This window comes from Oreochromis niloticus, linkage group LG20 (genome assembly GCF_001858045.2).
Source record: "Oreochromis niloticus isolate F11D_XX linkage group LG20, O_niloticus_UMD_NMBU, whole genome shotgun sequence".
NCBI lineage: Eukaryota > Metazoa > Chordata > Actinopteri > Cichliformes > Cichlidae > Oreochromis > Oreochromis niloticus.
In genome coordinates, this window is record NC_031984.2 from 9,597,985 (window position 1) to 9,620,851 (window position 22,867).

A 22,867-nucleotide genomic window follows, 5' to 3' on the forward strand; every position below is an offset into this window, starting at 1 on the left:
TTTCTCTAGTGCCATTATCAATCAGATTATTGAATGGGAGTGGGTGGTTGCATGTGGTAATGAGGATTTGTATGTGTCTCATCTCCTAGATGACATGTTTCCCCCATTTGTCCAAGGTGAATTTCTTCCAAGGGAGACAATAAAGGCTAATCTAAGAATCCTCTGATGATCAATTGACATAATCATAAACAGTGAGTGGTTCAGAATCAGGGACACTGAACAGCTTTAGTTTCTGCAACATAGTATGCACACTCATAGTATGGACAAAAAGAAAGAAAAAGTGGATCATGAGTTGCTGTTTTGACAACTGCTGTTTGAGTTTAAATAAATAAATATGATGTTATGGTTACTGACCACTGGATGACTGTACAGTATGTTCTAGTATGGTCACACATTTTTACACAACCATCTAGTTATGATTTTTTTTTTTTTTAGCAGTAATTCTATTAACTGATTTGAACTGTCCTTTCCAAAGTTGGGAATGAATAACTGCTCAGTCAACATAAATCAGGGAGACTGAAAATCTTCAGTTTCTGCACAATAACACACTTAAATGAGTTGATCTTTTGATACTGCTGTGCAAAAGCAAACAAAAAACAACCAAAACATTAGCAGCTCTTCAATCCAGACTGAAATTTTTAACATTTACATTTTAGATTTTTATCATACAGCAATGGACTTGGGGAGAGAGAAGACAGGAGTTCATGATATGCATGATGAATTAGGGGAAAAGGAAAGAAATGCTCAGTGCATCACTGGAAGTTCCCCAGTCCTGTCAGCTTCATCAAAAGGAAAAGCTTGAATCCTGATCTTAAAAGCATATGATTACATCTGATTGCCAATGAGTGTATTGTGTCGTATTTGGTGATCTTTTCATTTTGCAATCTAATTGGTTCGATTTATTTTTTTAAAAAGGAAGAAAGTATGACTTAATCCCTTCAATACACCGCCCACGATTTTTTAAATGCTCATAACCGTAATTAGAAAAATCTCTCGAGTGACTAATCGTAACATTTTTTGAACTTCCTGATTGCATCACAAATCCTCTGTAGAGTAAACAGTCTACAGGCACGTCACGTCTCATACAATAACAAACCATGCAGGTGATTTAAAAAAAAAAAAAAAAAAAAAAAAAAAAATGTAACACTGATCCTACCCACAGACATCAAAAGCATCCATTGCTCTGATTAGTGTTGCACCTTAAATGCTGTGTGTGTGGTTCACATCTGTCATTTTTCTGTGTATTATATTTGACCTGATTAGTTGTAGAGCATTTTTCAGTTTTTGCAAATGTTCTCAATAGGTAAATAATTTCCTCATGTGCTCTGAGAGCCAGGAAAATAAGTTCTGCTCTCCAGCAGTGGATGGAAACGGTAAAGTATGGAGTTTCTAACTCACAAAGAGTGCAGGTGGGTGGGACACGAGGGAGGCGAAATAATTTCAGGATATCAAATCACTCACACTAGGAGAAACTTCCTTGTTGAGCAGCCTAGTGCCTTTACGCTCACAGGCCTCATTACTACTTCCTCTTCCCCTTAAAACGTGTCACCTTCTCTCTCTCTTTTCCCCTTTCTTTGAATTACTGCTGCACATGCGTTGCATCATCTGACTGCAAACAAACAGGTCTGAGCAGAGGCGTTGACTGGGAGGAAATATGCAGGAAGTAGTGCAGCAGGAATGTTTTAGGAAAGCACAGCTTCCTTTTAGCACTATAACATTATTATTCAAAATTATTCAGTGAAAAGAGGGATACCTCTGTACAGGTAACTTCATAAATTTCCTGAATGAGTAAGCATTTATTGTGATCGTTTGGGCAAAAAGAACAATCGCCATAGGATAAATAATAAAAAATATTAAATTTAAGGCTCAAAACACGTTCTCATGCGTAGCAGTTTTTATTATTATAATAAACATTGTATTCAATTTGAATGAAAAATACAGAGGTGAATACAAAAAGTATTCATTGGTTATTAGGGATAAAAATAATAAATACAATAAATAAAACTTTAATAAATAGATATCAAATCTTTCGGAAATAGCATTAAAAATCGATAAGTTATTAACTACAGAAAACTGCACTACAAACTGCGATCACTGTGATCAATTTAAAAGACGCTCAATACATTGAGTGTTTAAAATACTGTGAGGTTCTACATGCATTTCTGAGTCGTTCCGTTTGTGTGGTGAACCGGATCTCCAACTGAAAGGACGCGAGCGGTGAAGATTGAGAAGGAGAAGAGTCTGTCCAGAGTGTAGTGACACAGATACGGCTTCTCCCACTCCCGAATTGCTACTTCTTCACCGACGGGGAGATCCTGCAGAATCAGAACGATCAGTAAGCCTTGTCAGTGCTGTTGTCTAAAACAAATAATTGAGTTTGCGTTGACCAAACTTACCTTCTCTGCGCCCCAGTCTCCCTTCGAATCAGCGCATTTCGTCACGTCTTTGTGCAGCTTATTTATCACTGGCATCACCTGGCTGGCAAACTCTGAGCAGTTTTCAAATTCAGAAATCCTCCTCAGCAGACTTCTGTAAACGTCAAGGACTTTGATCATCTTCCCAAAGCATGGCTAAGGACGAAGAATAGACAAAATGAGTAGAAATCACACCCAATCAGATAACATATCGTATTTTGAAATCACAGATTTATGTCAATTTTAGTTCAATTCAATTCATGTCACAGTTTATAATTCTTATAAGTGATATTACCAGAGATTGCTGTTTGAGGGTCTCAGGATCACACATGTCTTTCGCCTCCATCCACACAAGTAAGGTGCTAAATGGTATCTCTTCTCTCGTAACTAATCCCTTTCGTGCCTGCAGAACATTTGGAGACAGTCGGTATGAGCGCGTCGTGGTAGAATGTAATGCATCTCCTGTGAGAAAACCTTTAAAACTAGACTTTTTAAATGTGTTTATTGCTTTGCCATCGTCTAAGCGTGCATTTGAGTGAGCAAAACATATTCCAAATGCGCAGTAAAAAGTTTTTTCCTCCTCTACTAATGTTTTAAAAGGAGAAATTAAGAAATTGTTTGAAGAAGAAAAAAACAACTTACCTCCAGAGATACATTTCTAGCAATTTTATTAAGTTCCAGGGAACTGGCCTTTACATCAACGCAAAAGTCTTGATGTCCGGCTGGAGCAGAAGATGTGATCGAAAAAAACACAAAGGACAAAACAACAAAAGTAAACGAGAGCGTCATGGTGCTTTGTCAGTTGCCTCCTGGTGTGCGATTCTGTCTGTGAGAGAGGTGCTGGTTCTTTAAATATTGTCCCGCGTTAGTTAGAACGCGCCCAGTCTGCGTGTGATTTGAGAATGAGAGAGCGAGGGATGCTTTTAACTGGTGTGACTCAATACAGGGTTTCCCAAGGGCTTCCCTCTCAGGTGTGGACCAGACTACACTACTACGCAACAGGAAGACAGGAAACGCATTAGGTAATTTAGAATTCATTGGAAGAAAGCAAAACTCCGATCATAACAATGATATTCATAAGCTTGCAAAATCCACGTCTTTCCCTTTTTTTAATTATTGAGTTGCTCTAATCACACATGATATGAAATTAGTCAGCGCCACCACAGTTTCACGCTTTACTGTTTGTGATAAGGCTACAAGCGAAAAAGGCCAACTGACTTAAACAGTTTCACATCTGGGCATAGTCATGCTGAAAACTGCATTCACCGGTCACTTAATTGGGGACACCTCGCTCGTACCAGCCTTGTGCAAGTGATTTGCGATTTTGTTGTTTCTAATATCTTTGCTCGTGTTAATAAATGCCATGTATATATGTTAAATATATATGTTATATATAAAATAAAGAAATTACCTGTTTTGCAAGTTTAGCTACTTGTGACTGCGTTGTTGTACAATACCTACTTTGTAGGTTTATAATCAACTAAGCCTTTTTGGGCACATAAAATATCTTTATATGAATTTCATATTGCCACCCTCTTGGCAGGATCTCTCTTGAATGAAGTATTTTAACATCAATTACACTTTTTACCAGATACATGAAAAAATATGTCAAACTAACTGGCTGGTGATAGGAATGTTCTTTTTGACTCAAAATGGCTTGATATCATTCATGAGAGATGTGTTTGGCATTTGTTTAACAGGTTATAGGACAACAACAAGTCATTTCCCATTTTTATTTTTATTTGCAGACTGTGACTCTTTGGCACAAGACCTGGTCTAGCCCCCTTTTTGTGCCTTCAGCACAGTCTTAATTCTTCATGTCATATAAACATCAAGATGAAGGTGACATTTATCAGAGATTGTGGTCCATATCGACATGATAGCATCAAGTAGTTGTTGCAGATTTTGCGGCTGCTTAACCACGATGTGATTCTCCACCAGATCCCGAATCTCGACTGAGATCTGGTGACTGTGGAGGACATTTGAGTACAGTGGACTCACTGTCATTCAGATAAGGCTGCTGCCATCAGCTATCAGAAGATGGGTACACTGTGGACACGGTTAGCAAAAAAATTCGGGTAGGTAGTGCTGTGGGCTTTAAACGATAACGCTAAAGAGCCCAAGATGTCGCCGTATTACGCATACATACAATACAATACAATGAAAGAAAGACAAAAGAAAAAATCCAGGCTAGCAAAAATGTTATTCACAGTCTTACAATGTTCATGTCTTCCCCTTTATGGGTCGCTTTAATCGTGTAATATGAAATCATTCACAATGACCACATTTTTCACTTATTATGTGTGAAAGATTACAAGGAAAAAGACATCAACTAAAGTCTTTCTAATCAAAGTTTCACATCTGGCGAGGAAGTGAGAGTAACCTTTGTATCTCAGGGCGATAACAGGGCGAGTTCTCTATACATTATTGGGCAAACTTCCCGTCTGTGTCCACGATCTGCCCCTCTTCACTACCAGAGAAAAACCAAATCGTCTGCTTTTTTCTGAGAAAGAAAAAGTTCAGGGAAGACATAAGATATACACTTCCTTTATCTTTCCCATTTCTGTTCAATATTATTGCGAAAACGCAGGGGCGCACAAACACTAATGATTTGATCCTGTTATTGATTTACTGGCTGTTTATTTGTCAATTAAAAAGCTTTGGTAAGAGACTATTTCAGATTAGGAGAAAAATGCATAAAGCTACCTCCATCAAATAGCTCATCCTCAGCTGATATAATAAACAGAGTTTTTGTCCAATCAAGAAAGATCAACACGACAGAGGATCCGAAAATTGCGGGTCAACCATCCCTTTCACACACTCTGTTGCTTTGATGTTCCCACTGCTATGGGATTTTTCCCCCTGAACAACGTCAACATATGCTGCTATGTAAACCCCTGGATCACGTACAGTCCCACTTCTCTGTGTCCTAGTTGTTGCTGGGATTAATCACTTCCAACTTGTGGCTGCGCAGTTAAACCACGCGATGCTAGGCACTCACTGTGACACGACCAGGGGAAGAATATGAACTGAAACCAAGCTGATTAAACTTATAATATAGGGAAAATAAACAAGAGTGTGTTGGTGTAATCAAGGCGGCCGTTATTATTATTATTATTATTACTTAATCTCACTTTTAACTGTAGGGGGAGGGAGAGGACATGCCAGAAAAGGTTTGAGAACCACTCAAAAATACGGCAAAGACATGCCCAATAAAAGCATAAACGTTACAGCTCCTCACTTAAGGCATGTGAGAAAGCCATATTATGCACATAATTCTTATCACACTTTGTCCAGGAATAAAAATCCAGAAAAAGCTCCTGCTCAGGTCGTTTATGGTCGGTTTGTGCTGTTATCAAATGGTGCAGTCCTCTTTATCTTTCTGCTTTGTTATTTTCATCAGCAGCGAACAATTACTTTAATTATCCACACGCTAAATATTTCGTTTAGAAATAATTTGTATGCCAATAATTATTTATTTATTAGAAAATATTGGAACACATCCGGTAGGTGCAGGTGTTTTACCAATGCAGCAATCCAAGATTCAAATATATTTAGTTTAATGTGATATTTTTTAAAAAAGAAGAAAATTGGAGGGAGTTCTTGCATTTCACAGAGTTTGGAAGTGATGGATCATAAACTCGTACTTCCACAGTTTATCGACACATGCAGGTGAAACACCACGGATACCTTTCTGTAAAAAAGAAGAGCCATCATGGTTCCATCATAGTCAGCGTGGAATACCAGTTTCTATTAACTGCCACATTTTATTATTTCTGCGCAATTCATTTTAACATCTTCGCTTTAATTTGATACTAATACATATTTATTTAAATATATCATTTCTTTTAACACTCCACGTTGATTTCTGATCAACTTCACCCTTCACTTTCTGTGATGGCAACCTCCACACCTAACCACTAGTTGCTTCACTTTAGTTTACTCTGCAGTCACTACTTTAAATATATTTTACTTATTGTCCAATATATTGTTTCTTTATTAAATGTATTTTTTTCCATTACACCTTCCAGTGTTTATATGGAGTGCACACATATCAATACTCCAAGGTCAAAGTTCTGTTTTATGGTATATTAATCCATCTTTCGTTGTCTGAGTTACCTGGGGGTTCTGTTTCTCCTTCCCGGTTGGCAAAAGGTGTGGCAAAGGGCTGGGGGATCTGAAGTACTGCTGACAGCCTCATTGGACTAAACCACATGCATCATTGCCTCGGGGGTGTTTGGAGTTTGTATAATTGTTTTGTGTTAATTGGTTATATGGCAGCCACTTTGGTTTCCCCTTGTCTTTTATATGATTTAGCTAAGCCAGTAAGTTCCCTCTATTATTTCAGGAGGCCAGTTTTTCTTATGTTTGTTTGAGATTTTATTAGTGGTTATTTTGAGTTTAGTTTATTGAGCTCTTTTATTGGTTTGCCTGTTTAAGTTTTTGGCTTTGTCAGTTATTTTTCATATTTTTGGATCTATAAAACCCCATTTTTGACTTAAACACCTGTGTCCTCTATGCATTATGGCTTGGTCCCTGAGAAGCAGTATAAGAAAATAGTAATATGTGTGCCTCTTGGCATAGGCACACATAATAAGCATAAGAAATAAGAACTTTTTAGGCACAAGTAGTTGAGTAAACACCTCATTTACCTTACAAAGAGACAGGATTTATTTTTAAAAATAAATGATTGCCTTTGCGTGGACACGAATTATCACTTTTTTCCCTATGTCTTCACTATCAGTGAACACGGCTTTGTGACTAAGAAAGCGGGGTAGCGTCACCATGATAACCAGGAAAACAAAGATTTAAAACTTGGGAATTTGTTGAATTTTAATTCAAACCACAATTTTTCTCTAAGCCCAAGGTAGTATAGTTTTTAATTCCTAAATATAAGCAAGCGACATATTTTTTAATTCATTGCGTAGTTGAATTGATACAAGCCATGTGTGAAAATATGTGTATGAGTCTAAATCCACCGCCTCCAACCTCATCATATGGAATTTTTGACATCATTATTTTTATGTCGATGGACACAGATAAGAGTGGACTGATGAAAAGTCACCAATTTTGATTATTTCCCGAAGTGCGCTGAATGGCTGGCCATCAGTGAAGTGCTAAAGAATTATTATTAAACATAGGCTGTTTCTAGCATAAAAATCAAAGTTTATAACACGATTTTCTTCAGTGTAAAGATTAGTTTAAAATAAGGTTACATATATTTTACTGAATATAATTTACACATTTATCCTAGCTGTAGATGAAGAAATACCATATTTTGAATTATTATTAGCTGTTTTTAATATTGGTTGAACCACTACAAATTTGATTTGACATAGCAAACGATAATTAAAACTATCTGTGAAAGGACGAGTAATCACTGGCAAAGCCCAACGAAAAACAACCAAAACACGATGTTAACACCTTCATTGACTTCAATATGTTCATGTTTCCAGAAATGCCTTATGCAATACAGCTACTGGCTTTGACTGGCTTTGTTTGTTCATGTTTGTTCATGACATGATATAAAATGAGCCTGAATTGTCATCACACCTATGATGGCATGGAAATTTGAGTATAGAGAAAAAAAGTTTTAATTGTCACCTTTCTGATGATGAAATTAATACTGCGTCATTTTAAAATTTCCCTTTGAACTCTGGCATCCCTTAATCTGACTGGAGCGTATCCCAGTTACCATAGTGAGGCGGTCGCCAGTCCTTTAGAGGGCTAACCCAATATTCACAGCTATGGGAAATTTAGAATCAATCAATTAGTCTAACCCCGCTAACTGGATGTCTTATGACTGTGGGAGGAAGCCGGAGTACCCTCAAAGAAAACACGCAAGCACGGGGAGACCACGCAAACTCTACATAAAAGGATCCTTTTGACTTGTAAGATTTGTGCAGTAATTGTTAGTTTGTACAATAAAAAAAAACAAAAAAACAACTCTACATAAAAGGAACCCGACCTGAGTCAGTGCGCCCCAGGGCGGCTGTCGCTACAATGTAGCTTGCCATCATCTGTGTGTGAATGGGTGGATGACTGAATGTGTAAAGCACTTTGGGGTACTTAGGGACTAGTAAAGCGCTATACAAATACAGGCCATTTACCATTTACCATTTTGAGTCGAACTCAGGATCTCACAAACACACAAGGGAGTTCACGGTGCCTTCACGTATCATGCGGCGCTAGGTTAGAGACCTAGCCATACAAAGAGAATAATTGATGATCGTATTACATTAATATATTATTAGCGCTGTCAACTTAGCTGTCAAGATAACTGAGATGTTCCAAAACAACTCCAAAATGACCTATAAATCTCATGTGCTTGTCTTTTTTTAATGAAAAACATAAACTATGAACTATGATTAATAAGATAATTTACTAGTGTTTTACTGAATGAATAGCTACATCAACTTGTGAATTACAGCAATTAAAGTTAAAGACTGAATGAATAGGCCTACTATGAAATGTGCGTCTGGCATAACAACGGAACCCTACGCTCCAGCGCGGTTCCTAAACGCACCAGAGGTGCCCCGGAAACGTTTTCCAGTGTCCGTGTGTTTGTTGTTGTGAATGAAGTGTGAGCATGGACACCTTTGCAGTTCAGGTTTAGGTAGGTGATCACCTTAAATCGGTCTACTTTTAAGTTTAAGAAATGGGTGGCACTGTTTAGTATAATAGGTGTCGCACAGTTTAGCATGAACAGTTCAGGTTAGCCACAACGCTGCTAACATTAGCTAATTTAGATAAAGGACACAAGCAGCGTTCAAACACGGCTAAATTAGACACTACTCTCGTGTGTATTTTATTTTTTTAGATTATCTGCCCTATGTACGTTTTAGAAATGGATACCAGAGAATTGTCTTTCGGGTTTTGTTCCCTGTTAGCTTTAGAGTTCGCGTTTGTAAGCTACGTCAAAGCTAGCATCAAAGCTGCAGGATGTTTTTGCAGTTTCTCAGTCATCCAGGTCATTGTAGTCTTCAGCGCCTGCGTTTAGGACTACTGGACTTCTTCTTAGGTTTTTTAAGATGTTTCACCTCTCATTACTTGTCCAGCTTTAAAAATATGATGGGATATTAAGTCAGTGTTAAGTCAAAGAAACAACCTCAGATTTTAACCAAAAAGAAACGAAACAAGACTACCGTCTTGGAAAATGAAAAACTCGAAAGAACCTTCTCCAAGCCTAACATCCTAACATTAGAGCACTTCAAACCCAGCCACAAAAAGACAAAGACAAACTGGTTCCAAACCAACACTTTAACATGACCCCAGTGTCACTATTAACATGCGTTGGCGTTTCTCTTTAGGTTGATTTAACTGAATCCATGATGAACTTTGACGGTCTCGACCCTGGAATGGGTGAATACTCAGCCAGCCTTCATGGAACTCTAGATGCAGGCCTGGAGCCCTCCATGGACCCACACCTAAACCCAAACCTACTCCAGGGTGTGGAGCTGGACCCAGAGGGACTGGCTGTGACTGTCCCTGAGCCTGTACACCTGATGGAGGGGATCTTTTCTGAGCTGCACAGTGTAGTTTCAGAAGTTGGCATCCCTGTCACTGCAACACATTTTGACCTGCAGGAGGAAATGCTCTGGATGGGAAACCACAGAGTGAGACCCAGAATTATATTGGAGGACAGATTGTTTCGTCAGCCATTACACTTTGTAATATTCCTTTTTTGTATTCTTTTCAGGGTCATGTAACATCGTTCTTTGGACCAACAATGGCACGCTACTCTTCTTTCCAAGTGCATGCCACCGATGACATCCGACATATTCAGAGTTTGGAAACAGGCGTGCTGTTCCTTTCTAAATGCAACCTGAGATGTTACACTCGTGGAGGCCTCGTCATGTTTGATTATCCGTAAGTGTTCCACAATATTGGTAAGAAATTAGAGAAAAGACAACATTAAGGGTCCTGATGAAGGTTGCTGCAAAAATACAGAAGAAAATCTGTCAGTCGATATTATTGTGAATCCTACCCATCATAAATAGGGATGTGTTTTTCCACCTGTCTGTTTTATGCTCATATTGATTTTTAATGACATGGAGCTGTGAAATTATTTTTAAGGTTAAGGAATTAATGGCCATTTTTGGTGCTTTGCAGGATGGAGGAAGGAGCTGATATGCACAGTCTCCTCATGACTGATAACAACACGCTGCTCATGGGTGGATTGCAAAACTATGTGGCTGAAGTTGACTTGAATACAGTCCAAGAAACTCAAAAAGTAAGACATCAGGCTTGCATTTATCAATATTCGCAACTCTCTATGCTTGCACCACTGCCACAGCATAGGACTGAATTCACAGCAAGTGTCTGACTGTCTGCTGTCTTGTTTGTCCTTCCAGTTCACAGTGGAGGTACCTGGAGTGGCAATAATGCGTCAGACCAATCGTTTCTTCTTCTGTGGGCACACTTCTGGCAAAGTAAGTCTCACATTATTATATCAGTTTTGAAAAAATATATTTATTAGTTTTACATGACTCTCACATTTACCCTCCGTTCAAAACAGGTGACCCTTCGTGACTTGCGTACCTTTAAGATGGAGCATGAGTTTGATGCATTTTCTGGCAGCTTGTCAGACTTTGATGTTCACGGAAACCTTCTGGCTGCATGTGGATTCTCCAGCCGAGGCCTGAATGGGTTGGCGTGTGACCGTTTCCTCATGGTGTATGACCTCCGCATGATGCGTGCTGTAACCCCCCTTCAGGTGCATGTGGATCCCCTCTTCTTGCGCTTCATTCCTACCTACACGTCACGGCTTGCAATCATCTCACAGACAGGTATGAACTAAAGAGTTGAGTCAGCTTTAGAGTTCTTTAGTCTGATTGCTTGTTAGTTTCCTTGGTTTGTTTGGTCAATATAAGTGAAATACTAAGAAGATTAAAATTTTGACATTACAGTCAAATGTATTTTTTTGTCTTTTTTTTTATGTACAATTTTGTAAAAACTCTGTCTTAATCTATTATTTTTCTTTTTTCATAACTTTGACATATGTTTCCTAATATCTAAATTGTTCAACAACAGTTGCAGAGGTTGTGCTTGTGTGCTTTCTGTCTACACAGGAAATCACTCTCTGCTTATCTGGCGCTGCTTTCTGTAGTGTTACTTCTCTGAATTTGAGGTGCTGCTTCAGAGTACCTCTCCACTTTGGGTAGTCAGCTGCAAGGTCTTCCCTTGACTGATAAGATGCCTAGAATGCGACTGTGGTATCATACGTGAAAAGGGGTTGAGTCTTTTCCCACCTGGCGTATGTTGTCCAGGTCTTAGTGCTATAGAAGAGTGTGCTCATGACACAGGCAATGTACACAATTATTTTCATTTTAATGCTGTCTCAAATTTGTACAGTGAGGCCAGCAAGAGCTTTAGTGGCATTCCTGTAGTTGACTGCAGTCTCTTATGCTTTCAGAAACTGGTACATGTGGCAGGCAGGGCAACATGGTGGTGTGGGTTAGGTTAACTGGTGATTCTCAGTTGACCATAGTTGTGAATGTGACTGGTTGTCTGTCTCTCTGTGTTGGCCCTGCAACAGTCTGACAGCCTGTCGCCCTATGGTAGCTGGAATAGGCTCCAGCCCCCCCACCTCATGACCCTGAATTAAAAGTGGAAGAGAATGGACGGATAGTACATTTAGCTTCGCTATAACTGCCTGCATTCTCTCTTTTTCCAGGTCAGTGCCAATTCTGTGAGCCCACCGGCCTTGCCAACATGGCAGATATTTTTCACGTCAACACAGTGGGCCAGTTGCTCATGAGTTTTGACGTGTCAACAAGCAAACAAGCCTTAGCCTTTGGGGATTCAGGGGGATGTGTGCACCTTTGGTCCGATGCTCCAGAAGTTTCATTCAACGACTACTCACGGGAGACGGAATTTGCCCTGCCCTGCCTCGTGGACACACTGCCTCAGCTGGACTGGAATCACGACCTGCTGCCCCTCTCTCTGATCCCCATGCCGCTGACGAGCACTGAGCCTCTGCTGTCAGACTGGCCCACTGCCCTGGCTACACCCAGCCCCAGGTAACACAATTATTAACAGTATATACAGAACTGTTGTACTTAACTTAAAAACTAAAATTAAAAACAAAAAAGTCACCAAAAACTGAACTGAAACACACACTCTGGAAAGTAACCCGGATAGAAAACCGAACTGTTTCTGTCTGTTCATCAGGGTCACTATAGTTTATCTCAAACGAACTCTACATTACAATGTCACACTTCTCAAAACACAAAGAAATGCATCAAAGGCAGAAAGTGGTTCCAAAAAATACACTGTTGCCAAGACTAAGTTCCCAGCTGTTTTAGGAATTTATTTAGCCTCGGTGGAAAATTAAACTATAGGTTTATGACGTGTTTTAAGGAAATTTACATTTTCAGCAGGAACCTGTGGGCTCGGGGCTGGATGCCACAGACAGAATAAGGAAGTTGGAAAGAATTGAGAGACAGAGTAAAGCATTGTTGACTTCAGTTTTTTAAGGATCATTTTTCTTTAAAAAAAAAAGAAGTGTTTAAACAGTGTGGAGAAATATCAAACATTTTCAAGCTTTTCTGAATTTATATGGTAAAACCAAACCAGGAAAGGGAAGCTGGATCAATGGAGATGTACGATCTCATGTATGACATAATTGTTCATACCATAAACATATTACTTGACAATCTGGAAGTGGTTAATTTCTCTTTTCTGCAGTCATAGTTGATGACATTACCTCTGGAAATGCTGACATCTGTATTTGAAGTCATATATTACACACTTTATGTGAAGGTACAGAGACGCGTCATATTTTACGACACTAATTAAAACATGTAAACTATGGCTTGAAATTGGTTGGATTTTTTTTTTTCGTGTTCAGATTTTGTTAAGTTTGTGATGCAGTTGGTAATTTATTTATTTTTTCAATGAATATATGAATTTAGTCGTGTTTCACTATTAAAGGCACTTCAGAATGAGAAGCATGGCTTGTGGCTGCCCCCTCCCCCTTTTCCCCTTAACTGCTTTACAATCTAAAACATGTCTTTTTTTTTTAAATAAACAGACGAGCCCCTCCGGTGGACCCAGAAATCCTCCGCACTATGAAAACTGTTGGCTTCATTGGTTACGCAGCAAATCCACGTACCCGCCCCAGGAACCAGGCATGTGAAGAACTTGGTTATGCTAATCTAAATTGGGAAAAAAGAATTTTAATTGTCCTTCTTTACAAAATCCTAACAATTTTTCTATTTTAAGGCTGAAGACCAGATAAACACATGGTTTTCAACATAATTTAACTTATTTTTTGTTCCCTGTTTTGGTTTCAGGTTCCTTATAAAATTAAAGATGTGGAGCCTGATTATGATAATTACAACCAGGTCCCTGAGTCACCAATAGGACGTGATGAAGAGCCACATCTTTACATGGTGCCCAAAAAATATAGAAAGGTTGGACTTTATTTCATTCTCGTTCTCATATAGAGATGAGATTTATCTTTGAGGTATCACAATCTATAAAGTGTTGCTTTAAATTTAGATTTCCAAAACACATGATGAAGATGTCTTTGTTCTGCTTCAGGTCACAATTAAATACTCTAAACTTGGATTGGAGGACTTTGACTTCAAACATTACAACAGGACCTTGTTTGCTGGCCTGGAGCCACACATTCCCAATGCCTACTGTAACTGCATGATCCAGGTAAGAAACTGAAGATTTACAATGTAAAAATTTACTTTTTGATATGAGACATCATCAAGAGTTGCTCTCTGGTTTTTTATTGATGTCTTAGGTATTATATTTCCTGGAGCCGATTCGGTGTCTTGTTCAGAATCATTTGTGCCAGAAAGAGTTTTGTTTGGCCTGTGAGCTTGGCTTCCTCTTTCACATGTTAGATTTGTCACGAGGAGATCCATGTCAGGTAAGTTTTTTTCCATTCATCTCTCTGAAATTTTTTTTTTTTTGACTTGATAACTATTCAGCCTCTTGGGAAATACAGAACCCTTAAATTGAATTCTCATTTCTTTGCAACTGGACAATAATTTATTATGTAGCTTTCCCAAAGTACCATCTCCTATCATCTTCCTCAAGGCCAGTAACTTCCTCAGAGCGTTTCGAACCATCCCCGAAGCCTCGGCGTTGGGCCTGATCCTCTCAGACTCAGACGAGCAAACGGGGAAGGCTAGGCTTGGTCGCTTGATCCAAAGTTGGAATCGTTTCATCCTCACCCAGCTTCACCAGGAGACACAGGAGCAGGAGGGTCCGCAAGCCTACAGAGGTGCTAGCAGCAGGTATAATACATCAATCTGGAGGTGTTCTAGGCTGAAAATAATTTCAGGTAAAGGTGAAAGTAAGCACAATGGTTAGCGCTGCTTAGAGAAAGAGTCCTGGGTCTGTGGGTTTCCTCGGGAGCTGGTGTTTCTCCCATCCTTAACATGTGCTAGGTTACTTTACTATTCCAGTCACTGTGCCCTTGCCAAAGCACGCATGTATGGGTGTTGTGCCTGGGGACCAATGCTTAGAAATAGTTCGATTGTTATGTTGTCATTATCCTTTGACAAAATTCTCTTTCTGTGTGTGGTGATTGTTCAATAAATACAACCACATCCAAAAAGGCATCACAATACAGACATAATTACATACATCTAACAATGAAGTGACAGTAACATTACAAAAAAATTCATATCACCTGGATTTATTTAACAGTATTACATGAGACTGTATAAAAGATCAGACGGGTACCCTGACAGGAACTTGTACCTCTTTTGAGAGAAAGTGAATCATCTGCAGGATTCCTAACTCTTTCCCCACCGCTAGTCACTCACAGAGCAAAAACTGCTCTGTGAGTCTTACTGAACGTATTCCAGTCTTATTAAGTTTGCTTGTAAAAGAAGAAACCGTTTTTTTTCCCTACAGGGATCTATAAAGGATAACATCTTCATAACAAATGTGACTGCCCTGTGTTTGTGTTGCAGTTCTCTGGGCTCCTCTGGTGAGTCTGTCATTGGAAAGCTGTTTGGTTGTGAAGTTGAGAACAGTAGTTTGTGTCGCTGTGGCAAAGAAACGGTCCGCTCCTCCCTCACGCTGCTCTTCACCATGCATTACCCCGAGCAGAACTCTCAAGGTCAGTTTGAGAGCACTGAGGTGTGCATTTCACACTCATAATATCTGCTATTTCTTACACGTGTATATATATCATCTGCTTACTTAAAAATAATAATAATACTACTCATAATAATAATAATAATAATAATAATAATAATAATAATAATAATAATAATAATAATAATAATGATAATTTTATCTTATCAGTTTCCAATATGTTTTTTTTATCCTGTATTTAGAAATGTAATTATCTTCCTCTGTATATCCTTTTCCAGAGCTGCTATATTTTATTGTTCTGTATTTGTAGCTTTAAATATTTAAAGGTCCTCCATTACATATGGGTAGTTTTAATGTTGAGTGAGCAGTAGGTTATATCTGTTACCAGTATATTCATTTGACTCTGATATTTTTCAGAAAAAACAATAAAGGAGCATGACTTTGCTGAGATCCTGAAGAAAAGCATCTGCCTGGAGCAGAGCACTCAGGCTTGGTGTGAAAACTGTGAGAAGTATCAGCCCACAGTGAGTTACAGCTTTTATTCACTCATATTGTCAATACATAACAGATTGTTAGCTGTGCTGCAGAGTCATAGTGTGTTTGTGTTACACTGTAGGTGCAGACACGAAACATTCGATGTCTACCAGATGTTTTGGTGATAAACTGTGAGGTGAACAGTGCCAAAGAGGCTGAATTCTGGAAGGTTCAGGCCGAGGTAATTTTTTAATTCTGTCATTAAAAAAAAAAGAAAGAAGACGTTCTTGGTTTTAATTAACTTGGTATTAATTACATGAATGTTTTTTTTGTAGTATGCTTTCAATAAAGCCAAGCAGAAAGAGGAACCAGCAAAACCTAAAGAACCACCTCCCATGCCCACTGAGTGGTGCTTAGAGTAAGACCCCTTTTCATTTTAAAGAAATAGACACGCACGCACGCACACAGACACACACACACACACACACACACACACACACACACACACACACACACACACACACACACACAGACAGCCTCTAAATTAGCGGTGTCAAACATAAGGTTTGGAGGCCTTAGTCGGGCCAGAATCAGCTTGACAAAGACTCCACTCTGGCCCGGTAGACAACTTTGGAAAACTGGACGAGGGCATAAATTATTGGACTTTTAACTGTATTTGTTGTTTTATAGCTTTTCCTCCCGATAAAGACCTCCCCCGTGTCCGTTCATACTACACCAAAGTAGTGAGGACTGGATAAACAATTAAATGACAGAAAAGTCTCAGTTGGAAAAAAAGAAACATGAAATCTGGGACAGTCTTTTGGCGTTGAGCTATCAGATCTTTTTCTGTAATTTTACACATTGATCATGTAGAAAAACTGAGATGTGCTGTTGAAATTGCACTTGTTTATCTTATATTGTGATTAAATGTGTTGTTGAACTTTACACTTTGTGCAGTGGGGAGGAGATTTGCGGTATGGAGGGCATCACCTTTGACACTCGCACAGAGGATCTGCGGCATATCTGGATACCCGCCACTCTCAAGATGTCCATCAGCAAAAGTCAAGGACTGGAGATCAGCAGGTGGTCTGAGACCGAGGAGGTGAGGCCTTTAGAGCTTCTTGAGCTAACAATAATTTGAAATAATTTCAGTCTTTACTTTTCCTCAATGTCCACTCACTGCAGTATCTCTGAGCAATAAATCTGTTTTTTGTTGGCCACACTTAGACATTGTTATATTGAGCAACTTTAATTTTATGACATTTGCTGCGCTTTTTCCCCACTACATTTCATAAGACATCTTATTTCTTTCTTTGTTAAATTTATACTACTTATTTTGTTTTACTCTATACACACACTTTATTATATTATATATTGCATAACTTTTTATATAGCTTATTACGACCCCTGACAAAGTGAGACCTTATTGTGGAGAGAGGGATTTGCACATCCCTTAGATCCAGGGATCTTTTTCATGTTCCAAGGCTAACTGCTATCAGGGCAGGGATAAGACTAAGAGAGATGTAGAAAATTGCCGGGCACTGAGCGGGGCAAAACCTGTAAACAGATCTGCCCCTCTATGGATCCACCACATGCACGGAGAGACGCTGGGCTCAGGTGCAGTGTGACCTGGGTGTCAAGAAAAGACGGGCTTGGATATGTTGACTCGAAGCATCACTGTTGTTCATTGGAATGTGGAAGGAACCTGAATTAGTGCGGATGTCGCTGGGGTGGTTATCTGCTTTGGGAACCTCAGAATAGCATCCCTTTTTTTGGTTCTGCGGGCTTCATCTGAGTGAGACTGTTAGTATATACTGGTGTGGTTTGCAGCCAAGTGGGAAACAGCTGGTGTAAGCACCTCCAAGTCACCTTATGGTTATTACCAAAAGAGTTGAGGTGAATGGGTCTACTCCGGGATGTCTCAGAAACCATTGAAGACATTATACATCTCATCTGGCCTGCTCTCCCATCTGGGAACTTCAGGAGTAACTGGAAAGTATTAGTTGGGAAAATGTCTGGAATAACCTGCTGCCATATTATTATTTTTTATATATGGCATTTAACTATATTTTATTTCAATTTTTAGATCATTTTAAGTCATTATTGTCTTTGGCTTAGAGTTTTAGATCTCTAACCCCTGTATTTATTTTACTTCACTTTTTTCTGTTCATCTGTGCTCCTGTCTGTTTTTTTTTTTTGTTTTTGTTTTTTTAAATTTACTAGTCCATTTCAGTTTGTCAGATTAGAGTTTGTTTTACTGAGATATTCTATTTTAACGGTTATTTATCATAAATTGGGTGTACTGTTTTGGCTGCTGTAACAGCATGTGGTTAAAAAAAAAGTTTATCTTCTCTTTATCTTGTACTTTATCTGTTACTAGTTAAGTGCTGCCGAAGAGGCGGAGGGAGCTTCTCTGTATGACTTGGTGGTCACAGTGCCACACATCCTGGATGCTCGCACGGGTGGTAATCTGGTTGCACACATTAAAGTGGGTGAGACCTACCATCAAAGAAAAGAGGTGAGTGAGGCTTAGATAAGAAATTAGTCTGAGATAAACTCACTTTGAAAAGTTACATTTTTAACATTTAAAATGATCGTATTATTTCAGGGAGTCACACACCAGCAGTGGTACCTTTTCAATGACTTCCTCATTGAGCCGATTGATAAAGTAAGGATTTTACGGCTTATTTATTTTTGCTAATGTAAATGTGTGCAGTCATCTAAAGGTATTTATTGTTTTCTCTATTCATTTATTGTTTTTGTTTTCAGACTGAGGCTGCACAGTTTGATGTGAGCTGGAAAGTGCCAGCCATCCTGTATTATGCAAAGAGAAACTACCACACCAAATACGACCTCCGCAGTAAGTTTCACCTCATTAAATCTGAAGATTTCTTTTTATTGATCTAACTGCTCGTGCTCTGCTGTTTGCCTCAGTTAAAAATCCCATAGACGCTAGCGTGCTGCTCACAGAGGCGTCACTGGCTCGGAAGCAGAGGAAGACGCATGCCACTTTTATCCCTCTCATGGTCAGTGAGATGCCGCAGGCTGGTGATTTGGTGGGGCTGGATGCTGAGTTTGTAACACTCAATCAGGTAACTCTGACCACAATACCACTACGCGAATTCATTACCCTGTAAAACACTTGTAACCACATTAATCGGGTTGTCGTTGCTTGCTTTACCGTATTAAAAGATCCTTCCTCTTCATTCTGCATACTTCTGCTTTGTGTGGCTTTGAATTTTTTTTTCTGATTTTGGATGAATTTAATTCAAAACCCATTCAAGTTTTATCTACCCACTCCACTACAACATTCCCCATCTTAAAGGAGAACTATTCTAACCTTAATGCACTGGTGTTAACTTGAAACTGAAAATAATCTGGTTGTGTGGGATTTCAAAGGAGTGAAATTGCCAGATATTTGTCACATTGTTTTGCGGTTAGTGTAAACACTTTGATAATAAAGAGGAATCCTTGGGATTAAACCACTTCTGCTTTTCCTGTAGCAGTGTGACTTCAAAGAGCAGTGTGTACTCTTTGAAGTTTTTGTTTGGAGTTGTTTACCTGTGAAAAGCTGACAATAAAGTCTTTTACACAAATCTCCATGGCATGGAAATTTACAGCGAGCTGGAGACATCAGGCCCTTTCTAATCATGACCTGATTATGATTTGTATCTTCTTATGTTAACCAAATAACTAAAAAAATAGCTTCTAGGTTTAAATCTATAACACTAAATATTAAGTATTACCTGTAGCTGATGACCTGGTTATGAGGAAAAAGTGTTACAGAAAGAATAGGATTAGAAATTAGTTCATCAGAGGGGCAGCTCAGCCAAGACAAAGTTAGACAGGCAAGGCTGAGACGGTTTGGACATGTGCAGAGGAGGGATGGTGGATATATTGGACAAAGATGGGGCTATCAGCCTGGTGGAAAAGAGGAAGGCCACAGAGGTGGTTTATGGATGTAGTGAAGGAGGAGATGTTGAGGGTTGGTGGGTGTTATGGGTAGGGTGAGATGGAGGTGACTCCTAAACCCTGCCAATTGAAGAAGAAGGTGGGAAGACATAATCTTCCATGATAAAAATATTATAGACATTTACAGGGAGCTCCCTCTCACAACAGACTGGTTATAATGGTTAACTCATGAAACTAATCCAGGTATCCAGTTAATAACGTTAGTGATCTGTGCTCTCCTAGGTTAGACTGTATTAAATGGAATGCTTTTTACCCCTAAGCTGTAAAAAGCTGAGGTATTATCGTGAAAAGGTCCTGGGTTCGAGTCCACTGGCAACCTGGGGTCTTTCTAAAGTAATCTTGTTGTTATTAAACAAACTCAACTCTTTAATGTGTGCGTCTGTAGGAAGAAGCAGAGCTACGCAGTGATGGCACCAAATCAACCATTAAGCCCAGTCAGATGTCTGTGGCCAGGATCACCTGTGTGAGGGGTCAGGGGCCCAACGAGGGGGTTCCCTTCATCGATGACTACATCTCCACTCAGGAGCAGGTGAGAAGCTGCAGAGTATGAGTATATAATGTTTAAAGGATCTACCCGCTAACTTGTCAGTTTATTCTTCCAGGTGGTCGACTATTTGACACAATACTCCGGCATCAAACCTGGAGACCTGGATGCCAAAATATCCTCTAAGCATCTGACCACTCTGAAGTCAACCTACCTAAAGTTGCGCTTCCTCATTGACACAGGAGTTCGCTTTGTAGGTCACGGCCTACAAAAAGACTTTCGTGTCATCAACTTATTGGTATGTTGTTTCTATAAACTAGTGTGTATAATTTAGAGCTCAGTAAAGTCAAATTCAGTCACCTCACAACTCTTAGAGTGATTAGATGTGATTTTTAAGGTTTTTATTTTCTTTTTTGAGGTTCCAAAAGATCAAGTTGTCGACACTGTCCACCTCTTCCATTTGCCCCGCAAGAGGATGATTTCTCTCAGATTTCTTGCCTGGTATTTTCTCGGTAAGTCAAGGTCAAAATATAGAGCTTACTGTAAGAACAAACAGATCAGAAAATGGACAAAAAACAAAGAAGGTTAGTAGTTAACACATTTGGCGATGCCATGGTGCAAGGGAGCAGCTGACAGTAGCATCTTCTACAGAAGCCCATGAGCCTTACCTGCCACTCACGTCTATATACAGCATTAAAGTCTTTTTGCATTCAAAGATCTTCAGACATACAGAGAATGCCTCAAAAGATAATCCTGTACTTTTCATTAAATTAAATTAACCAATTCAAATATGTGTGAGTTTACCTTTAAATCTTGAAGTCTTACAACCAACCAATCAAAATAAATAAATAAATAAATAAAATCACAACTTCCAACGTACACGCAGTGTAAATAAATCCCAGATGGTAGCAGATTACAGTACACTGATGGTGTGTGAGTTTCAGGGACCTTTCTGTCAAGGTTATAGACACATTTGAAGCTGAAACACTTAAAAATGTATAAGCATAATCATTTTATTTCACTCGTTATCAATAAATGTAATTCTTGACTTCAGCACCTGCACTTTAAATAAATTATAGGATTGTTTTGGATTTCCTGCACTAAAGGATCTGTTTAAATTCCTCATATTCACACTGAAATCTGAAGTTAACAGTTTACCTTAAGTCATTTCTGATCGTTTTCTTCTTGATGTCCACAGACCTCAACATCCAGGGGGAAACCCATGACAGCATAGAGGATGCACGCACTGCCCTGCAGCTGTACAGGAAGTACCTGGAGCTGAGTCATGGGGGCGGGAATGATGAAGTGAGGAAGGTCCTCAAGGGACTCTATGAAAAAGGGCGCCAACTGGACTGGAAAGTCCCGGAATCGGACACAGGAGATGGTCAAGGTAGCCCAAAAAGTACGAGACTGCGCTGAAGTAGACGCAGACTGATTTTGATGTCGTGTGAGTTTAGATGACAGGGGTTAATGAGAGACATTGTGAATGGATTGAATGCACTCTCCTTCCTTCCACAGGTGCTGCTGTGTTTCCCTCTGTGATGGGGCTGTGAGCAACACCGTGACCGGGAGATTCTCTTGCTTATTTTCTTCAGATGTGTCACATTTTATACTCGTTTGCTTTGTGTACAGTTTTCATGCAGGTCTGTCTACATCTGTAAACAGACTGAGGCAGCGACTGAACATTTTTAGTCATGAATAAATTTATGCTTTTTAGGTCAAAGGTTTTCAGAAAAATTTGGTTTGTATTTTATGATTTTGAAACATTAAATAAAAAAGATTTTTGTTGCCTGTAAATGAACGCATCCTGAGCGTGTAAGATGCTTTTTTTGATACCAGGAAGTGGGAAATGTACATGAATACTTGTCAATCTTGATTAAAATTGAATAACTCAAACTCTGTGACTGTTCAGAGAAGTCTATTTACATCTAACAATGACTTTAGTTTGGTCTTTTCCCTATCCTTCTCTGAAATCTGTTATCATTGTTAATTTTCCAGGTAGCTTTGGGAACATAATTTAAATGATTTCTTACAAATCTCAATGCAGAACTATTTTTTCTTTTCCTGTTTTAGTACAGTTTGTTCTGCTAAAGTATGAAAAAATATATTCAAACGCAACTGCAACTGGAGAACATTTCTGAACACAATGGATCGCTGTGACAAGCTAAAACTACATTAATAAAGCACATCACATCTGGCCCCTCCAGCTTTTTGTCTGGAATTGTCAAAACTAGCTGTGATTTAAATAAAGTGAAGTTTCATTGCCTTTGTTCCCTCATGCAGAAAAAAACAAAAAGGGTACCCTGTCTGGTCGGACTCCTTTTCAAGTTTCAGACGCGTGTTCTGTTACCTGATCTATTACAGAAACATCTTCCCTCTAAACTTCTCATTTTTTAAACAAACCAAGACCTGGAAGCATCAAATATTTTCACAGCAGTTACTGGAAAACTGATCT

At 39.1% G+C, this 22,867-nt stretch overlaps 1 protein-coding gene across 2 annotated transcripts; it reads left to right on the forward strand.

Moving 5' to 3' along the window:
• The first annotated feature begins 8,897 nt into the window (after positions 1–8,897).
• On the forward strand, positions 8,898–22,308 carry pan2 (poly(A) specific ribonuclease subunit PAN2). 2 transcript variants are annotated; one of them, XM_003439091.5, is made up of 26 exons: positions 8,898–9,030; positions 9,725–10,030; positions 10,114–10,283; positions 10,527–10,647; positions 10,769–10,846; positions 10,933–11,203; positions 12,091–12,436; positions 13,450–13,546; positions 13,712–13,831; positions 13,962–14,081; positions 14,173–14,301; positions 14,472–14,671; positions 15,356–15,504; positions 15,900–16,006; positions 16,099–16,197; positions 16,292–16,374; positions 16,914–17,058; positions 18,337–18,474; positions 18,565–18,624; positions 18,726–18,816; positions 18,891–19,048; positions 20,314–20,457; positions 20,531–20,710; positions 20,831–20,924; positions 21,611–21,814; positions 21,931–22,308. In XM_003439091.5, exons 2-26 carry the CDS (start codon positions 9,743–9,745, stop codon positions 21,963–21,965), a joined length of 3,627 nt encoding a protein of 1,208 aa, XP_003439139.2. In that variant the 5' UTR covers positions 8,898–9,030; positions 9,725–9,742; the 3' UTR covers positions 21,966–22,308. The 2 variants fall into 2 exon arrangements, with proteins under 2 accessions (XP_003439139.2, XP_005448518.1); XM_005448461.4 differs by having other exon boundaries at positions 21,611–21,802.
• Positions 22,309–22,867: the final 559 nt, after the last annotated feature.

Coding starts and splice junctions, on each gene's coding strand:
- pan2 (XM_003439091.5), top strand. CDS start 9,743: ATGATGAACTTTGACGGTCTCGACCCTGGAATGGGTGAATACTCAGCC. Junction 10,847..10,932: donor GTGGGCACACTTCTGGCAAA/GTAAGTCTCACA, acceptor CGTTCAAAACAG/GTGACCCTTCGTGACTTGCG. Junction 12,437..13,449: donor CTGGCTACACCCAGCCCCAG/GTAACACAATTA, acceptor TTAAATAAACAG/ACGAGCCCCTCCGGTGGACC.